This window comes from Aphis gossypii, chromosome 3 (genome assembly GCF_020184175.1).
Source record: "Aphis gossypii isolate Hap1 chromosome 3, ASM2018417v2, whole genome shotgun sequence".
Taxonomy (NCBI): Eukaryota; Metazoa; Arthropoda; class Insecta; order Hemiptera; family Aphididae; genus Aphis; species Aphis gossypii.
The window spans coordinates 10,763,524-10,788,504 of NC_065532.1; the positions used below are offsets into that span (position 1 = coordinate 10,763,524).

The 24,981-nt window shown below is 27.8% G+C and overlaps 1 protein-coding gene across 5 annotated transcripts in view; it reads right to left on the minus strand.

Annotated features, from left to right (window-relative positions):
* LOC114122327 (tyrosine-protein phosphatase Lar) overlaps positions 1-24,981 on the minus strand; it is a 150,974-nt gene that overhangs the window by 87,163 nt on the left and 38,830 nt on the right. For 4 of the 5 annotated variants that reach the window (XM_050204841.1, XM_050204838.1, XM_050204840.1 and 1 more), the window contains exon 4: positions 259-300. The exons of the other annotated variant lie outside the window; for it this stretch is intronic. In XM_050204841.1, the coding sequence (XP_050060798.1) occupies positions 259-300 (42 nt within the window). The remainder of the gene's footprint in view (positions 1-258; positions 301-24,981) is intronic. 5 annotated transcript variants of the gene reach the window in all.

The window sequence follows — 24,981 nt, forward strand, 5'->3', positions numbered from 1 at the left end:
AGCTATATATCTCTAGCCGACATACACGAAGCAACATAAATTCGTTAGATAACTTTTTTTCTCTTTTTAACCTTTGGGTTATTCATAGCAGTTCTTTTTTTTTTTACTGAAACAGTAGAAATGAATTCAAGACTTTTGACTTGATACTTTTTTTTTCTATCTCAGTGCGACATGAATATTTATGTTTGAAATATTTTTCGTTTTCTTTCTTGTGTTGACAAATAACAAAGGTTATTTATTACACTGTAATATACTTACGTGTCAAGTATTGGATAAATGGAAATGCGGAGAAGTTGGCGCCTGTAAACATTTAGGAAGACCACGTGCAATATCCCCGAACCAACAGAAACCGGAAAATTATCCGACTTAGACGCTTTACATTTTTAATACCTTAAGTGTTTACAAGATCCCAGGGACCCTCAAGGACAGCGTGTTTGGTAAAAGAAGCTTTTAAATGTTCTTTGTAAAGGTAAAGAGCCCTGAGTACTTTTTTCAATAAAGTATAAACTATATTACGTGGTTTTTAATGTTTGTTATATTCAACAAAAAAGATAGGGTTATATTTATGGCAGAAAAAGGTGCCTAATTTAAATTGCTAAAATAATTCCCAGATTCGGCAAGTGTATTCTTTATATAGTAGTATTATTACACTAGGATCCCATGTCTGTTTTCCGACCGCTTGACATCAATCAAAATCCTATTGTCCGTCCCTTTATAAATATTTATACCAACGGTGAAACGGTTATTTTTCACTTTTTCATGAATAAATATATAATTAAAAAAAAAAAAAAACTGAGACGTGTCAGAATTAATTAAAAGTAAGAAGTTTCGATAAAGCAGCAGGAAAATTAATAGTTCTTTTGTGTAATAAAGAAACGTTAAGAGTAGATGCAAGCAATCTATCGGAGTCCAGAGACAATATTTCCCACCCTTTATCATGTTGTAAAAAATAATTAAGTAAATAAATAATAATAAAATGAAAAGTTGGAATGTAATTTTGGTAAACCTATCTTGCAGGTATATCAAAATATTCCTATCGATTTATACCAATAACAACCCTTAAAACAAAACAGTGATTATGTATATAAAAAATATTATGAGACAAAAGTACACAGATGACAATCCAACAATACATTGCCATTTAATAATACTTAAACGCGTTTTTTTCAGCAATAAAAACATAAACGTTTTATTAATTTGATACATACGAAAAACATCATCAGAAATCTAAATGTGTTTAAATATCTCCAGTACACGTTTTTCTATTAGGTATAAGTAAATGGGTAGGTACATAAACAAATGTATTACACATTTTTTAAAAAATAAATAAATAAAAATAAGCTAATTATTATCATTATATACCACTTGATATTATCTAATAATACGTACTCATTAATCATAATAGATTTAAAAACGAGTTCCAAGACATTTACCTACTTAACCACATGAGGTACATGACAATATTCATTAATTAATCAGATCATCTTTTTACAATTAAATTTCTTTTTAAAAGAAAATCGATTTTTTTTTTTAGAATAATACCATATTTTAAAAGTTTTGTTTTAATTTAACCTACCTAACCGAGAAATACGTTCAAAAATGACTACTACTGTACAATATGAACCCTTCACAACACAGGTAAAAGAAAATGATCTACTAAAGCTTTGGCGTGTCGACATTTGATACCAACCTAAACAGCGACGACGATATAAACCCTAAATAGATCAAAAGAACAAATATATAACACATGTGCGGGCAATGATTAAAAATCAAACAAAGGATTTCCTTTGGAAATTCGACCATTGAGGTGTGTTGTACGACAGTATATCGTGTAGAAGGAGGGGACTCAGATATTGGTCCATGAATATTCTATTGACTTTATTCAAGAGACCTTTTGCTGATTTTTGATATACCAGTGAGAATTATTTATTTAATATTCGCATAGCCGGCAGACGGCGGTGGTATCAAACTGTACGTATAGGAAAGCAAACTCATCCATTCAATTATTAATCTGTGCCATTCCATCCGAAAGCACTACTGTAAGTTTCTCTTATTCGATCTCAGTAATAAGTAACAAATTGCAGTCCGCCAATACAGTGTATAGAATTTTTTTTGTACCTACCCTTTCTTCGTTATGCGCGTCTTATAAAGGTCTGGATTTGGTAAGGAATACATTGAACACCATTATCTCTAGTTTAAAGTTTTTAAGTAAAAAGAAAACATGTTTATTTTGATGCCAATCTTTAATGGAAAACATTTTAAAAGAGATTTTTAAATGACGTTGTGTGTTTATTTCACATTCTTGAAAGGAAATAGAAATGCTCGGGTAATTCTCACAAATTCCGGTAAGTAATTAAATTATTAAAATTTTCTCATCTCTCAAATCAATATAACCTATCATCGAGATTAATATCAACATCTTTCAGGACACATGCGCGCACCTGTTGATCATTCGAGTTATGTTTGGATTGATCGTTTGAGTCGTTTGAGGTCGTTAAAATTGAATAAAAACTTTACTGCTAGTATTTACCGAATTCGCATAAAAGTTAGGCAGCACGGATGTACAAGTTATGATAGTATCTCAAAGTAAAAATTAATACAGCCAAGGTGCCCTCATAATAGACTTAAAAACACAATCCATAAACCGAAAAAGTTTAATCATACCTTATTTTAGTATGTTCGGATAGTTTTACGTACATTCATTCGAATAATATGTAAGTAAATGAATATTTAAAAAGATAATCGTAATAAACTGCAATTAATTATATTAAAAGGGTAATTAATAATTATGCAGCGATAACTATAAATACTTATATGAATATTTTATATTTGTATGCAGAATATTAAAATATAGTTATACGTTATATGAAAACAATAAATTGATGATACATTTGGAAAATTTATTAAACAATAATTCAAATTTAACTTTTTTTTTTTAATTTTATGTATGGAATAACGTACAAATAATTAATACAGAGAAAAATAAATCCTATTACAGATAATTAAGAGTAATAAATATTGTTAAGTAAAAAAAAAAAAATCACTTTTTAATAATTGTAATAGGTAAAGATAAAATTTTTTAAAACTAATAATTATATAAATTATTCATAAATATATATATTTCAGAAAGTATTAAAATGAATGTAATTTTCTTAATTTATTATTCAATCGCAGTAACAGACTAGAGAAAAACTTTTTTTAAATTTCGTTTTTATTTAAACCTTCTTATACGAGTAAAATCGTAATTGACGATTATTATAGAATTGAAATGAAATTGATTGATGATACTACATCGAATAATGGAGGATTAAAAATAACCACTCGTATTTAAACTATTTTTTGCCTCGAATTTAATTTTAACGAAAGTTAATTTAATTGGAATTTTTAAACCTGTCTCATTTGCTTTTGTATTTTCACCACGCTCAAAAAATAAAAATTAAAAATAAATATAAATTAAAAAAAGACCTCTGTCCAAATCGGAAATCAGACTGACGGCCGTTGGGAACAGTAAAATAATATGACTCACTGGGGTAAAACTAGACAAATTCGTAATAATTAATAATTGTATTTTTTTTCACGTCCAACCGTTCCCCTAAAATATTTTTATTCAGTACACATTGATAACAAACTCGTTACTTGTCAACCATTTGACAGGTGAAATATAATTGTTTTATTTTCCGATTCAACGATGAATGTTGATTTACTGAAGAACGACGAATGCAAAATTGTTTTTTATTGCCATACGATAAGAATTAATTATTTGATATATTTAATTTGGTATAACTTAAATAAATAAGGACACACCAAGAAAAATTAATTCAACATGTATTGGTATTTTAGATACGTTTTTTTTTTTTTCGAGAAATACTCTTCCAATACTACCTTGTCAATGATAATTAATTACTATTACAATTAATTAAACAGTGAGATTTATATGGTTAAAACATTATAATAAATGCAAATTAAAATTATTAACTATAATTCAATAATACTTTATTTAAATATTTAATCAGTGGTTCAAATGTTAAATGATTATTTCCTAATATACGGTTAAAAAAAAAAATTGAAAAATGAAAGAAAACTTTTCTTTCATACAGAATAAATGGTTCAAAAGAAGGTTATAACTTATGAAAATTATAAAGTTTTTATCCTTATACAACTAGAGAGCATATCAATTATTAAAACATCAGTGCACTTTTTAGACACGAATTTTCAAATAATTTCACTAGAATTTCATTTTAACTCTCTTAAGAAAAAAATATAATGTAAACAACTACATTTTTAAAACAAAGTATTCAACGTCTAAAAGTTAAATGCAATTTATTTTTCTGCCCATTAATATAATATGTATATAATAAAAAAAAAACTCTAACGACAAATTTCATTTTTGGTAGGTATTTTAATTTATTCAAATTTAAAAAAAAAATAATACTCTAATACTATTTATAATTTAAATGATAATAACCATTAAAGTATTTACTTTTATCTGTTAACTCACTAAAAGTGTTGCGGACACTCGTTACTCTAAATGTGTATACATAAAAGAATAAACAATAAAGATAGAATAATTAATATATTTCTGTTATCTAAATCGCTTAGTATTTTCGAAAAAAAAAATGGGAAAAATATGTTTTCTAGTCGACAGATTTTCGGTACGACAAAGTACTTCAATTATCCAAAGCTAAAGTCACTCTGTTGCTGTTGCGTCCCACTATATCACGTACACAGTAAAACACTCCCACCACTATTTGTCTTCACAACTACAACTATATAACTACCACCAATAGTTACTACTAATACTACTACTACTACTATCATTGGGCGGGTTTAGTGCGGCACTTAACGTAGTGTCAGCTTGCGAACCACTTTAAAAACGTCCGGTGTAAAACAGCTGTAACCCCCACCTCTAACCTAAATCCCCTTGCCTCCACAACAACAACAACCTCTTCGCTGTTGTTTATCATCGAGGGATCGGCCGACCGACTAATTTGTAACGTGCGGAACCCGAGTTTTTTTTATATATTCCCTTCTTTATACTTCTACTTTTTATATATATACAGAAACACACACACATTGTGTAAGATTTTCTCGACCGGATGTTGGTAAATTACACAGCTAACGGATTTTTTGCCGCCCCGTCAGCAATACAAAAGCTCCCATAGTCACTTTATCACCTGAAAAAATCTTTAGAGGACTTAACGCGCGCAACACATTTCTAAACACGTGTACTTACATATAAATCCTTGTATATATACAACACCTTTGGTAGTACTCCCATTAAACGCAATAAAGGATGTATCATTATATCATATTCTTAACCTTTCGAGTACCTAGGTAACTATTCATACTATGTATTAAATACAATATAATAAATTACAATATATGTATATTAGTATTTAATAAGTAATTAAACCTACCATGCATACATTTTTTATAGTATCCACTTACGAACGAAATAATATGAAATGATATCTCTTTCACTATTAAAGAGAAATGATCATTAATTTTAGTTAATTTTATAATTACTTTATTAAAAAAATAGGTAATGACTACTACTTAAATAATACCAATTATAAATTATATAAAATATGTTGTTGATCCTCTTTATAAAAATCCAATTAATTATAAGCTAAAATAATCCTTTATTAATTTCATTACTTAATATTTGAATATTTATAGGGACTTCCAATGAAATCTATCTAAAGTATCGAATTTTCGATGATAAAATACTAAATATGTATATAATAATAAAATAATCTTTATAATAGCCTAAGATTATTACATACCACTGATTGCCAAACCTTATTTAAATCTTATATTTTTTTTTTTATTATTATTATTCCAAATTTTTTTATTTTTGAAAAATTATAATCTACACAAGTAGTAATATCCAATAAGTAATTTAATTATAACGAATTAAAAGTAGTGAGAGATGAGAAACACTAATAAAAGAAATTTGTACAGTTAAAACAACCTGATGATTTGAAATAATTTTTAAACTAAGGCTTAGGCACTAGTTTTATTTAAAACTGATAAGCTAAAACTATCATAATTGGAATTCTTTAAGTTCAATTTTTTCGTTAAACATAATCATACATATTATATCTATAATCTAACACTACATAATAATATGCGAATAAATATAGGTAAATATGTTTCATTTAATAAACGTAGTTTATTGGCGATAGAAAAAACAATTAATTATTTAAAATGTATCACACGATGTAAAAAAAAAAAAAAAAAAAATGTTTTTAATTTATTATCCCTAACCTTGATTTCATATTTAAGTTTAAAACAATATTGTTATAAACACGATACTATTTTTTTAAAAATTTGTTATAACTTTAAGATATATAATAATACTTTTTAGAACTTTTAAAACATTGTTCAACAACCAAAACAAAATGCGTTTAGATAAAATGTTGCAAACTGGCCAGATTTTGTAGTAAATAACCGATTATTGTACTAATACAATATTGTATTTAATATATCTTAACTATGTAAATATTCATCATATATAAGTATGTGTTGCAGTATACATGGCGGTCTCGTTCGTTTCAACCCAACGTGATATTTTCAATTAAGAAAAAACTAAAAGCAAAACAATGCTGAAGGATTTCGACGTCAATTTGGAGATTAAACAGAGAATCAGCATAGAAAATGAAACAGCGAATAAATAAGCATATATTTAACTAAAACAATATTGACCAATGTGAATAATTATCCTAATCGACGTCGGTTTTCGACCCATACGAGCATACACAAAACTCGGGAGTACGAATCGTAACATATAAATAATTATGCTACATGTAATATAACAATAAGAGAAAATATGGAAGTTCAAATATTATAAACAAATTCCGTGGTAAAAACAGTAACTGGGAAATGAAACCGAAATAGTATAACGATACGATATGTTTCTCGTAAGCAAATCATTACGCAACGGAAAGTTGTGTACAGACGGAAAGAATGGTAACTTCCGCAGAGTATATAATATGCGTGCACGCATATACATTAATTTATTAAATATAAGCTTGCCGACGTCATATCTCGGTGATAAAATATAATTATATGGTTAATTTGAGAGCGCGCCGGAGGTTAACGAAAAATCTGAAGTGCGTGGAGAAATAAAATTAATCGATTTTTTTTAAATTTGGCGACAACCAATTATTATTGCTTTTCAACAACTGATTACGTCATGGTGGGAGAAAAACCAAGTCATACGAGAACGTTACGTTATTTATATATATATATATGTGTGTTGTATATAAATTATAGGTATATCATATACTCGTCGGGAAAATCGACAGTCCTTATACAACGAATATAATTGTGTCATTATCGTCGTCGCCGATGTGCCACACAAGTTATTGTTAATTATCTTCACTTTTCCGCATCACAATTTGCGGACATGACGTTTCCCGCTAAATGTGTTATATATATTTATAAGCCACGAATTTGCCATGGCAGAAATGATAATAATGATATACCTCGCTAACGACTTTATGGGAAATGAGTTCGCGTACGCGAATAATCGATATAACGAGCGATTGTGATGTAACATCAACTTCGTTTCCGTTTTGACACTATATTATATATATAATACAATATTACAGCCGACACTATACATCGAGGAAGAAGAGTTCGATATATCCGGCTACACCCACGAGTGTTGGTGTGTGCGTGTCCCCCTTTATTATTATTATTATTATATTATTACAGTTTTGACGTCGTGAACAAGGATACCTCGTGTGTGATGGTGCACGCACGCACTCGCGATTTACGGGTAAATTCCTTGCATGTGTGACAGGACGAGAGGACGGTATGCTCGCACGAAGGGTGGTCTGGTAGAGGTGTTAGCCGAGGGGTGGGTGAACAGACAGACGGGTATGTGTGGAAACCGAACTCATCCGGTGGCTGCAAAGAGTATATATACCTATATATAGTATATATGACGATGACGAGGGACTGCAATTGCGGTGGGGCGGTGGCTCGGTGGGCGGCGATGGGAAAACGGAACTTTTCGCGCTCTACGTAACAGAGAAAAACCCAGGGTATTGTTTAATTGAAAACCCGCGTTAACTTTAATTTACTCTGCCTCCTATCATCATCGCCGCTGTACCGCCACCAGATCGTCGAGTTACTCTTCTCCTTCATTCTTTTTTTTTCGCAACCACCAACCACCTCGCCAGACTACCTCCCGGATGCCTTTATATATACGTCACCGCTTCCTCGTCGCGATCGTATATATGTATATATCAGTTCGAAATAGGTTTCATCTCTACCCACGAGCGGGCCGGAGATCTAGTCCAGAAATTAACGCAACTTTCCTACCCTCGACCACCGCCTACTTGTGTACACATCGGTAAACTCCGAGGGGGAAAAAATACGCGAAAACTTCGTTTCGTTATAAAAGAAAAAGCTACCCCACCATTGCCATCGCCGAAGCCGATGGGATCTGTTTATGTACTTCGTACGATCTGAAAGTAATCTCTCTCTCTCTATATATATATATATATATAATATATATATATATATATAAAGTATTTACACATACATAATAATATATCGAATGGAGTTTCGTTGTTCTACCACAGCGACACTATCACCGTCTGCACTACCACCAACGCTGATGAACGTTAATCAAAACATAACATCAGTGGAGTTTTGTTCTCTAACGTAACGACAACAATCAATGGAGCTTATATATAAAGATGTAACAACTAAAAACTACAATTCAACGTTAATTGAGCACTTGTTTTGTTAAATAACAAAAAGTATACACTATTAATACCCTAGAAAAAGTACAGCTTAACTTTAAGTCTATATATAAAATTTAAAAACTCTTACATGTCATAAAATTTATTTTGAAACCCATAGATCACACTTTTAATATAAAATGATTCAATTTCTATTTCGTGGAACGTCAAACCTGCTTGATGCAGTTTACGTAATAAGCAATCATAGTTTAAAATTAAACCTGCGTACAAATGCATAGCAATATACAATTAATACAATAATATGATAGATATAAACAAACAAAAATTGTAGAGAGTGCAATAATCCACAAATTAAAGGCCGTCTATAAAACGAATTCAAAACTAAATCTAAGGCTTATAAAACTTTTGCCGGATTATCCTAAACTATTCACACATAATAGATGAATAACTAAAAATCATAATAAAAGAGATTATTTTCTAAAACTCAAATTTTATATAGTATATATAAAATATTCAGGATGATCGACCATCGTTTGCAACCATTATACATTTATTTATATTTCAAGTCAGTTAAAATTATGGTATCAAGTAAAATATGAGTATAGGATTAAATAATATACATTTCAGATAAAACAAAATATGTACGTATATTAGTGGTTAAATTAAATAAAGTTATCTCGAATGAAACGTATTTATATACAAAATATAAATCATAACGTATTGGATTTATGCAATACATATGCTTTATTTTATGCATCATAATGAAATAAGCTACTGAGTACACATCGTGATGTACGCTTATTGCACCAAGTAAAAACGCAAAAACGCCGGTTAGTTTCGTAGAATTAAACCCCTCGAATTAATTCAAATCAAACACAAAATTATTGAGCAGGTCAGACTTATTTAAAAAAAAATCAGCCACCTTTATTGATAAAAATCATTATTTCAAAATATATTTTGGCAATTATGTCTTAATATTTTAATTTTATGAAATTATAAAACAATGTTTTTAGGGAAAAATATATTTGTTATATTCAAATTGTTTTCCAAAAATCATTCAAAATAATTAAATTTTAAGATTAAAACATTTGGTTCATTATTTAATGAAATTATAAGTATGACTAACTATTATAATAATATATAACAAAAATAAATACCTTTTACAACATACATGTTGTAAAATATTAACCAATATAATATTATAATTTAAAATACTACCTACATATATAATATTTTACGACGAAATAAATATCAAATATAAGTATAGATATATAATTTTCATTAACTATTATGAAAAAAATCTGCTTTGCACTTTAACATTAATGTAATTATTGTTTAGTATTATTATTATACAGATAACTCGGTGAATAATATTATTATATTGTTTCCCTTCTGCGGCGACAACGAACCTATGTTTGTAATGTATGTACACGTGACAGCCGCGAGTCATTCATGGGTGTGTACACAACGTGTAACAATCGTGTATGGACACAGACGAGAGGAATCCTGTAATAATGCGTTATTTGACTCACGACAAATAATAATTATTGTTTTAATTATGATTATTTAGGTTGGACTAGCAGGGACAAATGAAACGATAGAATTGTGTGGTAACCGAATGCGGTTACCTGTGAACAAACAATTCTGCTATATAAGCATAAAGGTAATTGATATGTCTATAAAATAGTATGCATGACAAATATTTATACTTCATTGAATACACAATTATTATTTATTTATTTTATTAAGTCGAAAAAAAAGGATTAAATATATTTATATAATATATAAGATTTCTAACATAAATATAATTTTTTTTTTAATACTCGATGAATAAATTATAATGTAAGCATTACAATTAAAACGAAACGATTAACTAAAAATAGATCCGAAAATATCTAATGGAATATTGAATTATAAAAATCAACTCAAAACTGTGCTGACTATTAAAAACCATGACATAAAAGCTTCAATATGATTTTTATTCAATAAGTGTTGGGAAATCAATTATAGTTGTACACCATTTGAATCATTATTTTACGTATTATTTCTATATTCTAGTTATTAGAATATTAATAATTATAAAAACAAAACAATACAACGCAAAATATACAATTTTAAATAAGAAACAGCTTAAAAAATATTCAAATAATATAATTTAATCCTTAAAGAAATTTTGCCATAAGCAAAGACGTGAAGTTTTTTGTAATACGCAGAGACCAATTTCGAAATAATCCATGTAGAAATGCTTTTTTTAGATAACATGATTCTAATATTCTTTAATGAGACAAAAACATGTGACAAAAAATATAAAGTATATTTACAAATTGAAATCAGTTCCTATTTTTTTTCTTATATGTGCTAAATATTCCATAGTACGATTTATTATACCAGTAAAAAGAAAAACTCGTTAATTAATGATAAATTCATAATCTAATAATTTGACTCACTAAACGTGAGATGTCAAATTCAAACATTTGTATGCTAAAGTAATTTAAAAAATCATACTAAACAATCGAATGATATTCGATTACAATGCTTAATGAAAAATATATTCCAAGTAAATTTATTCAATGAACGATTTAAGGAACAAAATAATTAGCAACGTCACATCACGACTATACGATAAAATGGCACGCCGTACCTACATAATACTTTCTCAGTTGCGCATTACAGTTTTGTATAGTTTGCAATTTACCGAAAACAAATTCGAAAAAAAAAACAAAGCAAGATGCACTATGCAGACCACCACCGCCGTTGAATGTACCGTCTACCTAAACTGCTGGACGTGTAGTTAAATATTGTAACGGCGCATTCAGCTTATCTCTTGACCTGTAGAAACACGCAAAAAACATAAACATGACTAGGGATAACAATCCGCTATAACACCACTGCAGCGCCAGGGTATAGTTATTGTGGTTATCGTTTTTTTTTTTTTTTTACATATATTCACCCTTTCCTCGATTCAGAAAATAACCGCACCCCGAACGAACTTCGGCACTACGTTTTCCAACACGGGTTATTATTATATAACTGCTGCAACAACAATATAACTGTCAAAAGCGTGTATCGTGTGCCCACTGTAGTCATGTAAATACGTTCGAGCAAAATATCGTTACCAGTTATATCGCACGCGGGTATCTCAGCAAGCTATGGTGAAAAAAATAAAAACTTAACCCTCCGTTGTGGTTATTTTTCTATACCAACCCCGCTCGTGCTGTCATCGTATTAACCGGATTACAGACATTCCCGACGACGACCAGTATTTTCTCTTAATTTATTTAAGCAATGTCTGTATCCATTATATTATTATATATATATTACTCTCAGTTTATCAGACGACCACGCGATTTCTCTATCTGCACGACATCCAAACAATAAAAGATACACTAGCTGATGGTTTATTTGGTATATTATTCATAATCGTGGTATTATAAAATAACAAAAACTAAAATATTCAAACAACGTTATCGCATGCATGTCCCTTTTATCAACACTAATTAACTAAATACTCATCATCGTTGTGACTGGAAAAACTTTTCACTTACAGCGCACGCAGACTATAATACTTATTAGTCGTACTGTGTATAGTCGTATACTATGTACAAAAGCATTTTTATCTCGACAAACGAAAATCAAAAAAAAAAAAAACTAAAATTAAAAATTTCTCAAGAGACGAAAAATAAAAGACGATATTATGAAAATAATAGATTACAATAATATAAAGAAACTCCATCCCGCGTTCGTCTCATGTACAATTAAAATTACTGTGCAAAGACTGTATTGTACCTACTGCGCGGCGGTTTCCACCAGCAACGAGTGGCAGCAAACGTCATTCTCATTCCTTCCTCCAGTAAACGTCTCCCTTTTTCCAGCGCATTATCCTGCAGGGCTTTCCGGGAACGGTTAAATATTATTATTATACTTATGTGTACACGAACGCTTTTGTTTCATAACGGAAAACGGCTATTGAATATGTCGTCATGTTCGCGTGGCACTTTTATTTTATAAACACGATGGTCAAACAATCGCGACTTCCTACATAATACAATGCATAATACTACGGGATTCCGTGACATAGAGGTTGTTTTATATTATCGATTTATTTTGAACCACTCTCAATTGTAAAACACGATGTCATATGATATATATTTGCATCATTATTAAGAGTCAAGACTAACGTTATAATATAATAGGTGATTTAATTTAAAAAATATATATATGTATAAATAGTTTAAATAATTTGTGACTGTACAATACTTTTTTTTTCAAAATATTAGTCTGTATATATATTATATATATATATATATCATTAAATACTAAATAAATAGTATCTTGAAAACTAATATATTAAGATTCTGATAAAAAAGATTTTTTTTAAAAAATTGTATGATGTTGAAAGCATTTAAAACTATATAATACATAAAAACTTACAAAAAAGATTAATGTAGCAAGCGCGTAGAGGTGTTAATGTATCATATTATTGTATTGTTTTTTGCATTATTATTATACATTTAATGTCATTTTAAATTTAAATAGAACTCAATACTTATTTTAATATTATTATTTTGTTAAGCCCGCTGTTTCATGGAGCAGAAATAGTATTAATATCAAGAGTCATTTATCGACTATTAAATTACAGTTGATGTAAAATATGCTTTTCCTCACTTGTTTTTCAATATAAAAACACACAAAAGTAATTATTATAAACGATAGTGGCATTATGCCAATTCATCATTTAATGCGTCAATAAAAATTGTCATCGATACCATTGAAAAAAAAAATGTCAATTTAGAAAACAATTGTATTTTGAACATTATGAGACACGTATTATAATAATATGCATAATGTTCACTTGTTGCATACTAAAATTGAATGATATACAATACAAACGATTTTCACTATTCTCAATATTTAACCTCATTTTATACATAAAATACGCTTAAACATGAAAGAAGAGCTTTTCACAAAGTTAATATAATTTCCTATATGTAAAAATCTATTTAAGTTCAGTGGTTTTTGAAACGTAAAACGCATCGTTGAACTTTAAGGACATAAGCAATTATCCAACAAATATAAAAAAAAACCTTAACATAAAAAAAATACTCGCTATTATACTCGAAGCACACATATTTCCGGTTGTTCTAAGGAGCCGGAAATTATTATTATTCGTTGTACTCATCCCTTGAAAATCCAAGAATGCAAATATAGATAACAATAGTAAGAGATTATGAGAAGGTTAACTAGTTACAATGTGGAAAACGAGTAAATGTTTTTTCTCAGACTATGTCCGATACACTAACATAATATAATAATATATTATGTATAATACGTAAGTTTCCTTATCGGATAATATTGCAAATTCATCGAATACAGGCATATTTATAATTCTTTGTCGAAACAATAATTTTTAGTTACAAATAAAAAAATACAAAATATAAGGTACACTAAGAGAAAAAATGGAAACTTATACCCCCTAAACCACCAACGGTTATCCTCCCTTCACGCATATGGGTGACGTGTAAGGTCGGTCATGTAGGTAATGTACATTATAAAACCTCCCATGGGGCTCGTCCATCTTTTGTCTAACTACCCTCTCACCTACAACCACACTACTTCCGGATACACTGCACATATATACATCGCCATCCCCACCCCCAACACCAACCACCCAGTCCACGTTAATTACGGTTAGAAACGCCAGGTTAAATAACCGCGGTTGTTTGTTGACTCTGAGCTTATTATGCGATTTTACTCGTCCATTACGACTAACAAGTACATAATACATATTACATATATACGCAAGTGCATATATGTCTGTATAGCCGCAAACACACTAGTTTAATTTTAAACGTATACTATCTATATTGTTGTCACAAATACAATTTAAATATATTGATTATTGATAATTGGCCCGTTCAATCGTTCATAAGAAAATATAGTGTATCATAAGTGTATAAATAAATATCAACAATGTAAACTAACAAGAAATAAGAACTATTAAGTTATAGAAAATAATAGTGACAGAAATAAATATATCAGCCTGGGCATATCATTATATAACAAGTACTACAAGATTTATAAATATATAAATAAGAAAATATGAAAATTACAAGAATTTGGTTGTCAAAAAAAAATATTGGTGTTTCACTAAAAATCTGTTGTTTTCATTAAATTTAATTTGTTTGATAAGTAAATAAATAGTATTATGATACTTTTAAATCGAAGCATATTTAGACCGTAAACAAAAGTAAAAATGTATTTGAACGCATTCAATCACTAAGCTGTTGTATAAATTTGCATTAATTGTACCGAAAAAACATTTACAACTATTGAATTATAATAATATAATTTTTCAACTTATATCGCAATATTTAACTTGAAAAAAAAATAGCCCAATTATTTTTTTTATAATTGATTGTTTCTGTTTAATATTTTAGAAACATTAATTAAGATTAAATACCAATTTATTAAAAACATTTAATAATTTTATTTGATTTAAAGAAAAAATTGAAAATATACTTAACATTCTCAATCAATTTATTATACGTTTTTCAAAAATTTATTAAAAATACATGCATTAAAATAAGCGTGAAAATTCATGTTTTTTAAAAGCCAAAACATATTAAAAAAATTATGAATCATTTTAAATTGACATATTAGTAAAAACAAAAACACCCACATTAATATATATATAGGATGCCAAGCATTATTATTTTTCATCAACAAAAAAAAAGATCAACATTCCCAAACAAGATAGACAACTCGTGTCAATAATATAAAGCTTTTACGTCCATGAAAATTCATATAATATTAGTTGACGTAAATACCCATGGGCCAAACACGAATCGATACGTCACATATCGTCGTGCAATGAGTTTACATAGGTAGCAAAATAAAAAAAATACCATCCACTGTTGTTACTGTTATTTTAAACTTAGTGCAGTCAATTTTTTATCATTATTATTATTATCGTAATAATTTTTTTGTTATACTATAACTGCACACATACATATTTTACACACACCCACATCGCTTGACCTGACCGATAATTGAAGGCAAATATAGGGGTGGCGATTATTTGAAAACCTTTTAAGGCAGAAGGGTGGACGAAAAAACCGTTTTTGTAAACATAAAAACGACTAAGCGACAGCCTAGAGGCAACCGAATAAAGGTACCCACCACATCGCGGGTGGGTAATGGGATATTCCTATACAAAACCTTCGGGCACTCGACAGAAAAATGACTTTACTCTCCACACAAAAACTTTTATTGGACTTTTAAGCAGATAAAATCATTGTGCGGTGGTCATATAAATGGAAGCTGAAGATGACAGATTTTCTCCAACGTTGATGTTTAAAATAAATAATTTTTAAGATTTTATAATATATATATATATATATATATATGATAACACGATGTATGTGTGAAGAGTAAAGTTTCACGCCTAAGTAATTAGTCCATGGGACAAAAAAGTTTTATGTTTCATAGTGTAGGGGTGGAAAAAAGTACTTGAATTTTTAAGAAGAAAAAAAATAAGTCAGCCTTCTTGAAAACTGGGCTAATGTTTTGTTGGGCTTGTCCATCAACCCAGCAAAGAGGGGTGAAACTCCCAATGATAAAATCATTAGCATGAAAACGGACTGACGCTAATAGCCAGCAGTGAGCTAATTTATGGTTTGAACAGAAGGTTTTTTGACATTATCGTATTTGAAGAGATAAAAAAAACAATCTCAAGATTTTGTTTTTAACGAGAATAAGAAGTGAAAATTATATTAATTATTTCAATACTAGCAAGATCGATAATTGGCATTACATGTACATGATTTTACAAAGTACAATAAATAAATTAAAATATCCATTACATTTAAAATATAAATATTAACAAAGTATAATATATAAATTAAATACTTACATGCAAATATTTAATTATAATCCAAGAATACATTTAGCTATACACTCGTTTTGTTACTATAATTAAAATCAACAGCCTAAAATTAAGAAAACAACAGCTGCCACATGTAAAATCACAGTTAGAAGAAAGATATAAGAAAAAAATTATCTTATAGATGTTGAGAAATCGTGCTATTTAATATTTTTATAAAATAAATGAGTAATCTAATTAGTTGTATTTATTTTATTATATACATAATAAATCCCATAAATGGACGATGGTTTTTTAATAAATGTCTACGTCTATATTTAGTGCAATAACTTGTTACACACTTCCTATTTGTAAATCAATAACATAATATTGGAATATTTTAAAATTGCAAAACTAAAAAAAAGTCAAAAGAATAATGAATAAAATGTATGCAAAAAAATATCTTTATCTCATAAAAATTGAGAATCTAATATAATAAAATTATATATAAATTATATACCAGTAATATATTCTTTTTATTTTAAACGTAATAAAAATCTATTCAGAATATACTTGTCCGCTTGATCAAATTTCATTTTTATTTTTTTACTTTCAAACGCACATTTTACCATTTATGATGGACAATATAACTAAATGAATGCGAAGTACTGCGTGGCCCGAGTAAAATCAGTGTATCATCGACTTAACAATTGAAACGATTAACTTACGTACCTACTCATAAAATATAATTATATTAATGATGGAATTTCAAAAACTATAATTTTCAATCACATGTAGAATAAGTTATAAAAATAAAATTAATGAATAATTTTCAAACAGATAAATAAATAAAAGTAAATATTCATTGATTGTTAAGACGGCATACATATCAAAAAAAAAATAATAGGTACATATAGTATACTATAAAGTATACAAAAATATATACACCGGAATAGGTATAAAGAAAACTTAACGGTAACATTCCAGTTGATAAAAAAAAAAGTTTGATTTCCAAATTTTCCAATACTAAATGGAAGTTAGTATAATTAAAAATAATAGAATAACCTTGTAATTATTATAAATCATAGTAAAATCAAAAAAATTGTAACAACTAATGTAACAAAAAAAATAAAAGTTATTTTTAATAGCCTATAGGTAACATAAAATTACAGAACGAATAGAAAAATAATCAAAACATAATTCTAAAAATTCTTGAATAGATATCAGGTCAAGTGGTTCATCGCTATTCTACAAACATAAAATGATTTAAAAATTCAGCCCTAATTAATTATTTTCGCAATTAAAACGATATATAATATTAGAGCAACACAAACTATCAACATAATTAATTTTTAATATTTTTACATCATCTATAATTGAGTTACAAACATCATAGTGCAATTATTAATTGTTCGTCCTAATGAAATATATATGTTAACACAGAATACTAATTTTTCATAAAATTATATTTATTTAAGTACTACGAATTAATGTAATATAATAATAGTATCATTTTAATAATTTTTATAAAGATAATTAATATAAAAAAAAAATACTAATGTTCTATAGTTATATAACTAATAAATTAAATTAATATTATTGAAATTACTTTAGTAATAATAATAAATTATTATAAAACTAAGAAAACAGACAAAAAATGAAGTATTAAAAATTATATATTTCTAGTAAACATATAAGAAAATAAAGATGAATCAGAACGGAAGAAAGATGATAGGAAACTAAGATAATATAAAGTGCATTCAAAGATAATGTTTGAAGAGGTATTCACTTTGAACTATAATAAATACATTAAAGCAAATGGTTGAAGTATAGATCAAATATAATTTAATAATTTCTAAAAATTCTTTAACTGAAAAAAAAATAATTAAAAATAATGAATCATCATATTTTTAAAAATGTAAGAACCTGTACCTATCTATAAATACAATCACGCTAAACAGAAATAATTATAATGAATAAATTACTGTATTAAAATATTTGTTCAATTGATAAAATTTAGTTAAAAATATTTATTTTCCTCATATGAAACATTAGTTTTGATTAGGTAAGATTTATAAATTATATCGTAGACTCGTTTAGTATACTTAATTCGTCTACATTCAAAAGAAAAAATAACAATAGTTATCTATTTTTTTTAAGTAATAATTATTGTTTTTAGAATGTAAGATAAGGTTATATTTTCCAATTTTAAAACTACATTTTTAAATACCAACATTAATGTGATCACTCTGTAGACACATTATAAACTTCCGGATTTAAAGGGTTCAGCGGTTAAACCCACGTCACATTCATTGGTATATCCTGTATATAATTCCAGCTTTAAAGGTACGGTCATTAGGAGTCTAAATTTACAGCGGACAACCAGCCAAGGTTGTTAATAAATCGTATGCAGAGTAGTATAGTAGAAGAAAGGGATAAACGTGCCTCAGACCTGTAATGATGGACTTATGTAGAGGATGGATACCCTAGCAGCCTTACTAACACCCAAAAATGAAAAACAAATAAAAAATAAGTTAAATCTAAAATAGTATAGTTGATATTCAACCATTTTCTCATTTCTTATACCTAACGTACAAATATCAATAGTCTAGATACTGTGTTTTCAAAATTAAGAAAATATATATAATTATAAAATAAACATAAGCTGATAATGCCAACAATGACAATTAAAAATGTAATAAACAATAAATTTAACTGCTCATTATAATCTAGCATGCTTAAATAATCACTTTTACGGCATTTAGTCATATTAATCTTGATAATATTATATAATCTAACATAAATGACAATAATATTTTAAATATTTCTACGTTTATTTCTAATATTTTGTAATTAATCCAATAATTGTTGCTATAATTATCTAAAATAGTATTTACTATATTTATACATTATTATTTAGAATTAAATATCTTTAAATTACTGTTAAGCTTTCGACAACACGGTTTTCATAAAATGATAACGAATTTATTATTGTAGAATACTTTCAGCATAGTTAGTTGAGCATCCCCAAATGGGATTTAATATTGGGCGAAATTGCAACTCACATAATATAACCATATAGGTATAGTATCTATAATTTCAAACCTCATTTCATATGCATTAATTTGACCTCAATTTTCCGACCATGGATGCAACGTCAAACCGAATCAATATCGAAAAAAATCTGTTACACGCGGACGAAACATGCACTTAATAAATATATTTTTCCCGTTCGTCAAATTACTCGAAACACATGTAACAGTTAATAGACGTTATACATTTTGAACGACCGTTTTCTAATACTTCAGACTTAAACACTGAGAGAGAATAGAGGCGTATTAGCGAAGGGTATTTGCGAATTTAAACCCATCAAATATTAACAGGTACCATTAGCGAACGTGGTGTCCGAAACGGTAAATAGCAGAAGGGGAAAGGATGGCACGCGATTAGGGATACACCTCCGCCCGCTACTACTGTAGATTTCGCAAAATTCTGCTTCACCTCGCTGGTTTGCATAAATAAGTGAATTTCCATTTTGCTCTTTAAATTTTACTCAACTAGTAGTAAAAAATAAGATTAAATAAAGAAAAAAAATAGACCAATCGAAACTAGAAAGATGTCATACAAAAAAAAATTAGTAATAATAATCACTAAATCGTATTAGATATACTTAGATTCCATAGTAAAACCATTCGAGTGTTGTAGGTATTAATATAATTTTTCCCTCCATGTGTTATGTGTACGTCTGTAATTAAATGCTAATGATAACGAGACTCGGATATAATATCGAGCGAATAACTTATACAAGCGTAGGGAGAGTTCAGAACTTCTCGTATATACTAAACTTCACATCCGGTGGGAATTTCACGATAAGTCCCGCACAGGACGAGAGTCTGTTATTACGTGTAGTGGCTTTTTGAATCACAAGGACCGTTTCTCAGCTTCACTAACACTCGTAAAGTGAATAAGGATATATTTTTTTTTCTTTTTAAAAACTGAAAACAATAAGAGTAAATAAAAAAAAACCTCCACTTATAAGAGTATTTCCGCACACGTCTAAAGGAACAAGTCGCACACGACTGACATACAAAAGGTTTCGAATACTATTCTAACTCAAAAATGGTTAAAGAGTTTTTATTTTTTATCAACACCGGAACTAGAAACCAAGTCGGAAATTAATCTGGCACCCTAGTATCGAATAGAGGTTAAGGTTTCTCCTATACCTACAATATAACACGTGTTACACATACGCGATATATTGTTTGTCCATAGTCTTTTTTTATGGTTTTTTCTTCCTACTCCATTTATTTATTATCTTTTCAATTTCCTACGTTCCGGACAAAATGTTTTGTTTTCATAACGAAAAAAATATAACTGTATGTACACATAAAAATGCAGGTCAAATATCCCGGGTGTGAAAACCACGTGAAAAATCATGAACGACCGTCGACAACCAATCTATCAAAAATACACGAGATATATTCAGATTGAATTCACTGACGCAAACCAATGATCTATTGGTTTTAAGAACAAAAAAAAAAAAAAAAGAATAAATGTAATAATCCCAAAATTACAAATAATAGAATCTTAAAAATATTCAAACACAAACTATACGGGTATATATTATATATAATCATAAAAATGTCAAAACGAATAATTTTTTATAATTTAGAATTTTAGAATTAGCAATATATTAAGAAAAAATTATCTTTTTTTATTAAATATAACAGAGCATAAATATTATTTTTAACTTTTATAGACCAAATTGAAAAACTAAACATTTGCGAATAAAAAATACTTCACAACAACCACAATGGTAGCCAACAGCTAGACTTGTCATTTTAAAATAACTTGTTTTTAAAATAAATATTGCTATTTATACAGTATATGTAATAGTGGCCAGGGATTATGGGATTTCGTTATCCTCGTATAAAAGGCACGCGGAAGTATTCCAGAGGAAAACGCCGATTCGGCGGTGCGTTCGGTCGAGGCGATACCGGAACATGAATTATGTACGTTAAGAGCCCGGGGGAAAGAGTGGGCAAAAAAAACCAACCACCGCCACAGAGCATATAATAAAAGGGACGTTTACCCTAGGCTATTCCTACACTCCGTGTCCACCACATTACGGTGTGTTGGTGAAAAGCCAAAAATTTCTCGTTGTTTTTTCTCCGGTCCAGTCCGTTTATTGTATATCTCGGACGGTCCATAAATTATTTTCCACCCCTCCCGAAGAAATTGATAAGCTCCTTTTTTACCCCTTCCAGTCCCGCCAAGTCTCGAATGTGAAATTAGAGGGTTTTAAGGCGAAATTGGCAATCCCTCGTACGTTAGAAGACCATGTCAGTAACAATAGTCTCCTGAATACCAATCTAAAAATAAATAAATAAAGCCATAAAAATGACCAAACAGTAACAGTATATTAGTATATACTGCAACGTATCATTTTATTTCATTTTATTTTTATGTTTCATCTTTAAATAATCACGTAAAACCACTTTTTAAATAATAAAACTTAAATTTAAATAATATTTTTAATATAAATGTAATTACTAGTAATAATCACATGTACATTGCCAACTGATATTATAAATTATTCATGAGCAAGTAATGATAAAATTCACAAGATGTATTAAAAAACTTTTTATACATATCTTATTGCAAATAGTTACATTTATATTTTCTGATTTTCATAAGCTCATCTACTTAGTTATTACCAAGTATTATAATCTGTGTATGTTATTTACATTTATCTTAAAATATTTTAGCTGATTTCCGTTTTAAATTTAAATAGATAATGCATTAACTCGATTTAAAAATAAATCAGGGATAATAAAAATATTTTTTAATTGAATTAAATATTTTTGTGTAAATTAATATTATTATATTTATGAGAACATAAAAGAATAACTATTTAATAGGTACTTTTGACGATTTAAGTATAAAAAAAATAGTCTTATTTTATGAAAAAAAAAATGATGATTCAGTACGAGTATTCAAAAATATTAGCATACAGCAGATTTGAATAACTATTACCCCATTAGATAACATAACAATATAAATTAATATTAATATTCTATTATAATTCTCTTGTTAAATTAAAAACATCAATTTACGATAATGTAACTCGCGGAACATAGTAAACCGAGATATAGAGACCATTTTGTAGCTCAAGTAACTTAAATCTTTTCTAGAGTCATAAAAACTTAACTTTATTGATAGTACTATTTGCTACCAAAAGGATTTTCCCTCCAGATGAACTACACAATTGAATTTGTTTTTTCCAATGGTCTCATATTTTTTTTTCAGATGACTTTAAATTAAAAAGTCTTTAACAATCCGGAAATATTTTATTTATCCGGATGTTAAAAAAAAATATTGACTTTTATTAGCTCTCATTCGAAATAATAGCAGTGTTTCGTTTTTTAGCTATAATCTGCTTTATAGGATCAGCATTATACTTAAATACAATTTATATTTTAAACCTTATGCTCATAAGTTGGAACAATTTAAACAATTCATGTAAACAATAAGTTCTAGAATTTCTCATCTAAGTTCTCTCAAAAGTGAAATACAAAAAAAAAGGTGTGCATTATTTTAAAAAATGTTAAAAAATCAATCGTATTTTAATAGGTATTAATTTTTGAGTTTAACTTCTTCTAAAATAATTTTAAAAAAATATAGATACATATGTACAATGTACATATTATATACGTTTATACGTTAGATAAACTATTACCTAATGGGGGAGTAAAATAAGGGTAAACCTGTCAGTCTAATCCGATGGTTTTATTAAGACGGGAAAAGTAAATGGTCGTGGTGAGATGTAGAAGTGAGTATAGAGTAAAAGTCAGAGATTATTTTAAATTATAAACTACAACGCTCCATTACTTCGCAATAATAACACTTTGCTTATCAACCTGGCCACTATTTAAAGAGAGCAGCGAGTCCAAAGGCTCATTCAAAATCCCAGTATACTATTATTTAATACTAAAAAGGTATAAAAATAAATTTAGCGCATGATAGTTATTTTTATTACTGTTGAAATCGAATTTTTTTATTATACGTTAAAGAAAATTAAAGAGTAGAATTGTCATTATATTAATCCCAGATTAATGCTGATACATACAAATAATTTTAATAAATCTGAAATGTATGATTGTTATTGAACATTTTTATATTATGCTTAATATTTTATAACTACAAAATCAAAACGAAGAGTTTAACATACACGCGATTGCACCAACTAAACGTACAAGACAATTATCACAAATCCCATAAAAACCTACACAAAACGCAATTCCTTTAAAATAAATTTTTATTAAACGAGTTAAGTATCTACTATCTAATATCAATCGATGTTCCATTTTTCCATTTAAAAATAAAATCATAAAAGATGTTGTACATAATTATTATAATACAATAGCCTAAGAAAAAATCAAAATTAAATTAAAATGAATGAAAAATATAAATATGAAAATTTCATAAAGATATAATGTTTGAAACTTTTTACAACATTTAAGAAAATGTTAAGTTGATACAACATTTAAAATAAATGATTCACAAGATTTAAAAACAAAAACTTAAAATCATACTTCTATTTTATACTTTAACTATTAATAAGTAAGTTGTATAAAATAATTTTTATCTAAACTTGTTAAAACAAATAATTTTAATACAAGCTGAAATGGAATTTTAGTACTATTGTTTTTGTACTTGTGTTTGTATTATACAATAATCATAAACATTTCTAACAGAAATGGTTATCTAACCTTATAATGTGACAATAATTTCTTGAAAATAAATAAGTAAAAGCGTTACCAGAATTAAAATAAAGTAAAAATTAATGGTATACTCATCATTTATAATTTTACAAACATGACAATAATTAAACAAAAGTACCTAATACACAAACATCGCAAACATTTAAGCATAATCGTTTCAAAAATAACTAAAACACATAAATAATATAAATACTAGTAAAGATATACTAACAAGGGATACAATATGGGTAAATAAAATACCAATTATAAGAAAATTTAAACTAAAAATATCTTATACTTTTTAATACAGAAAATAAATCCTTAAATTTCTGCAATGTAAATTTAATGTACGACTAAATAATGACGTCATTGTGAATGAAAGGCAAACAAAAGAAAAAACTACACTCGTAAACGTGGTTGCTTAATTTCAACGATATATTTTAATTTAATTATCTTCGAGATATTTTATTTGAATAGATCAATTCTATTCCAATCCAAATCTAGAAAACTGCAGACTAGTAAAAATTAAAAAATAGTAATAATGAGGCAAGAAATTTAAACTCTCTTAACCTAAACAATTAATCATAATGGACATAATAAAAATGTAATAAAATATGTTAAAAATAGTACTTAATTT